Here is a 4,242-nt window from a genome sequence, read left to right as displayed (position 1 = left end):
TTGTGCGCAGGTGAGAGCTCACCATGCACAAGGTAAAAGGACTGCCAGAGGGATCTACGTGGTGAGTGGAGCATGACAGTGTCTTCCATATTTCTTTCCAGGTGCAAACGCAGAGGCTGTGCTGACCCAACCGGCGTCCCTCGCAGCAGCACCAGGGAGCACAGTGAGAATCTCCTGTGCCATGAGCAGCGTTTCCAGCATCAGTGACAAGTATGTAGCTTGGTACCAGCAGAAGCCTGGCAGTGCCCCACGTTACCTCTTGTGGTATTACTCAGACTCCAACAAGCACCAAGGCTCGGGGGTCCCTGCTTGGTTCTCTGGCTCCAAGGACAACTCCAAGAACACTGGGTACTTGACCATCTCGGGAGTCCTGGCAGAAGACGAGGCTGATTATTACTGTGCTGTCTGGCACAGCAGTGCTTTCCACAGTGATGCTTTCTCATAGAGAAGTGAGACAAAAACCCCTTTCCTTTTCACAGCCACATGCTCTCAAAGACCTTTGCATATAGTATATAGATCTCTCACATCTGAAGATGACTCTTCGTCCAAAGTATGCACAAAGTGGACGTTTGCCGCACCTCCAGCTCCAACGGAGCAGCAGCCTCAGAAAACCAGAAAGAAATGCCCATCAGCAAAGAATTGCAGAAGCTGCCTCCTCCCAGGAGTGAGGAACTTGTGGACCACCAGAGGCTGTTTGAATCCATCTCTGGTGTTACATGGAGTTACTCCAGCACTGCTGGGATTGGGTGCAGTTCTCCAGCTCTCTTCCAGTTCCCTTCCCCATTCTAAGAGAAGTGGCTTTCCTGGAAGAGCTTGAAGTTATAGCATGCTGGTCTGGGAGGTATTTTGACTCGCATAGCCTTGAACTTTTCCCCTGCTGCTGCAGCACCATCTGCCTGTGGAATCCGAGGTCATCTCACAAAAACACTCTGCAAGTTGGACATTCTCCACCCTTTTTCTACCTTCTGGTGCTTTTTTCTGTGCCATGCTTCATTCTGAAACAATGGATGTGAAAAGAGGAAGGGAGGGAGGGAGGGGAGAGGGAGAGGGAGAGATCGAGAAAACCCCGAATTGTTCTCACAATCCGCACTGCAGCTATGCCACTCATTTCAGAGGAGTTCTGAAGGTGGGGAGAATGGCAGCTCCAAGCTATCTAGAAAAGCTCCTCTCCTGTGGGTATTGCAATCAAAGATGGCAGCAAAATACTCTTCCTTCCCCAACCAGCCCAGGCGAAATCATGCATTAAAAGGGACTCTTTACCATCAGTTGCCCTAACTGCCATCTCTTGCCAGACTCAGTCTGCTCTCCCCACCACCAAAATGCTACCAATATTTTCACACACACACATGAACCTTCTGAAACGTGGCCAGATGTGAGTGGGCTGTCAGCCATAGCCTTCCAAATCACATGCCGTGGCTTTGCCTCTCAGTCTTCAATGGACCGCAAACCCTCCATATCCCACCCAGACCTGGGCAAGATTATGCTTTGCAGTGGAGATGAGTGAGCTCCCACTAGGATCACAGCCACCAGGCAGGAGATGAGAAGGTACCTGGCCCCATGCACCAGAAGGAGGGCAGCTTCCTTTGACATGGTTGCTTGCTCTACCAGGAAGAAAGAAACCTCCCCATTGCATTCATGACAACAACGGGTAGAGAAACAAGGAAGAAGCCATCCCTTTTGAGAGGAGCCAGTTTGCATACGGGGCTGGACCACCAAATTGTTGTGCTTTAAGAGACAAGCAGAGGTTGGAACCAGAAACGTCTGTGTCTTAGAAGGAGAACACATCTGGATTCCCACCATGCTCTGGGTCCCTCTCTTTCTCATGCTCCTCACTTATTGCACTGGGGTGTGCCCCAAAGGGAATTGGACCTTCTAATTATTTCATTAACTAGAACTGCAATTGATTCTAAGAAATTATTTTCTCTTCGTTTGCAGGAGCTACTGGTACGTATGTGCTGACCCAGCCTCCATTTGTGTCTGTCCCTTTGGAACAAAAAGCCCAAATCTCTTGTTCGGGGAACAGCATTGAGGACCACAGCGTGCAGTGGTACCAGCAGAAACCAGACCAGGCGCCTGTACTCATTATATATGCTGATGACAGCAGGCCAGCCGGCATCCCTGACTGATTCTCCAGCACCAATCCTGGCAACACAGCCACACTCACCATCACGGGGGCCCAAGCAGAGGCCGAGGCCAACTATTACTGCCAGGTGTGGCACAGGACAGACAGGGAAGTGAGACAAAAACCCCATGCCAGCAAAATCAAGTCTCTCTAGTGGCATCTGAAAACTGAGCATCCTTTCTGCAGAGTTTTGTTTTCGCAAAAGAGGAATCATGGTTGATTCACATTCAGCTGAGAATCTTTCCTGTGGCTGTTGGGTTTCTAGTCATTTTCTTGCCTCTGATCTACTCTGTGGTGATGACTTCACAGAGTGAAAGTTTATGTTACAGAGGATGGTCACACCAAATCCAGAGTGCACTTCCTGTGTCTTTTCCGTGCTCCGAATCACAGAACTGGCAGGAAACTTAAAGATCTTCGAGGCCTTCTCCATCCTTGTGTCCTCCACAAATTTTTGGGCTTGGACATGCACCATCGGTGACTATTGCCATGCTCTTTGGCCTGAGAGGAGCTGCAGTCCATTCTCTGCTTCAGTGCTGAAGCTGTGCCAAAGACGCCTTCCACCCTTTTCTGCCATTGCCTTTCCATTTGACTGAACAGCATTTGCTTTCAAAATGAAGTTCAATGATGAAGACAAGTTCAGGGAAATGTTCATGAATGGGTTTTGAGTGATTAATTCCTGTGATGTTTATCTTCCCAATGAGGTGACCAAGGAGTTGGTTGGTTGGTTTGTCACCCATTAATCCTGATGGATTCTGTAGGATACTTGCAGTAAAATTTCAGTGAGTTCCCTGCCTTTCCTTGTGCAATCAAGTTTCTTCCATTCTGCAGCCTCCAGGGCTTCCCACACATCCATGAAAGCCCAGAAGAAGACAACGTGAAGTGATTCCTCCCCTTGGGCTTTTTCAGATCTGGAAGTGCAGGCAGTCAGGGATGCTGCACAGCCATGGAGAGGTGTATAATTGAACAAACACAGCCCCTTTGCAACACAAAAGCAAACTATGAAACAGTTCCAGCAAGAGACAAAATGATGGAAGCCACTGAAAGGCAGACTTCGGCAAAGTGCCAGCTCTGCTCCTTCTGCCTTAGCTACAGACTGCAGCTGATTCCTTCCTGTTGCCATTGCGGGCAGTAAGTGGCCATCTGACCTCTGCTGGTGAACAGGTGCCTTCCGGATCCCCAGCTTTATTCGCAGGTAAAAACTGGAAGGGCTTGCTGCTGCTTCTCACATTGCTTTGGTTCTGCTGCCCTCTTCAGGCTTCTCCAGAGCAGGAAAAGGCCTGATGAAAGTGATGCATGGCTGGAAAAGATGGGATGGCATTCAGTTTCATCCAGAGACACTAGAGGGAGCAGCAGGCCAAGCCATGACATGACTTGCAATGGCTTGATCAGCTTGAAGGAAGACTGCATACCAACTCAGCCTGGGAAAACATTTCCCGACGGGCTTCCTGCAGAAAGGTACAACATAAAACGGGCGTCTTCTTTGCCCACAGTAGAGTTGCTTTTTGTTTTGTGTATTTCTTTTTTATTAAGTGTAACAATATAAAATCGAAACCATGCATTATGGAGAAAAGGAAAGGGGAAAGCAAGACAAGACAAGACAAGACAAGACAAGACAAGACAAGACAAGACAGCCTTTGGCATCAAGGCAAACCCTTTTCTCCCAGTGTAAGAATTCCAGAACGATGTCTGCAGGAAGGGGATGTTGTTGGGGAATCAGTGAAACCAACAAAAAGCTTCAGCTGTGGGGCAGTATAGAAATGAAAATGATTATCATCATCATCATCTTCATCATCATCGAATAATAATCTATAATCACACATGATACAGTTTTTGAACTGAAGCTGAGCATTCTATAGCTAGGGAGTAATGACCACTGGAGAAGGAAATGGCAACCCATTCCAGTATCTTTGCCATGAAAACCCCATGGACAGTACCAAAAGGCAAAAAGATATGACGCCGGAAGATGAGCCCCTCAGGTCGGAAGGTGTCCAATATGCTACTGGGGAAGAGCAGAGGGCTAGTACTAGTAGCGCCAGAAAGAATGAAGCAACTGGGTCAAAGCCAAAAGGACATTCAGTTGCTGATGTAGCTGGTGGTGAAAGGAGAGTCCGATGCTGCAA

At 48.3% G+C, this 4,242-nt stretch overlaps 1 gene segment (V, D, J or C); it reads left to right on the top strand.

Moving 5' to 3' along the window:
• Nucleotides 1-445, top strand: part of LOC123019805 — a 3,629-nt gene extending 3,184 nt beyond the window's left edge. The window contains 1 exon segment of the V gene segment in view: nucleotides 102-445. Coding sequence covers nucleotides 102-445 — 344 coding nt within the window.
• Nucleotides 446-4,242: the final 3,797 nt, after the last annotated feature.

This window comes from Varanus komodoensis, unplaced genomic scaffold (assembly GCF_004798865.1).
Source record: "Varanus komodoensis strain SLA01 unplaced genomic scaffold, ASM479886v1 scaffold1394, whole genome shotgun sequence".
Lineage (NCBI taxonomy): Eukaryota > Metazoa > Chordata > Lepidosauria > Squamata > Varanidae > Varanus > Varanus komodoensis.
The sequence above is the reverse complement of the archived record's forward strand: the minus strand, read 5'-3'. Positions and strand labels throughout refer to the sequence as shown.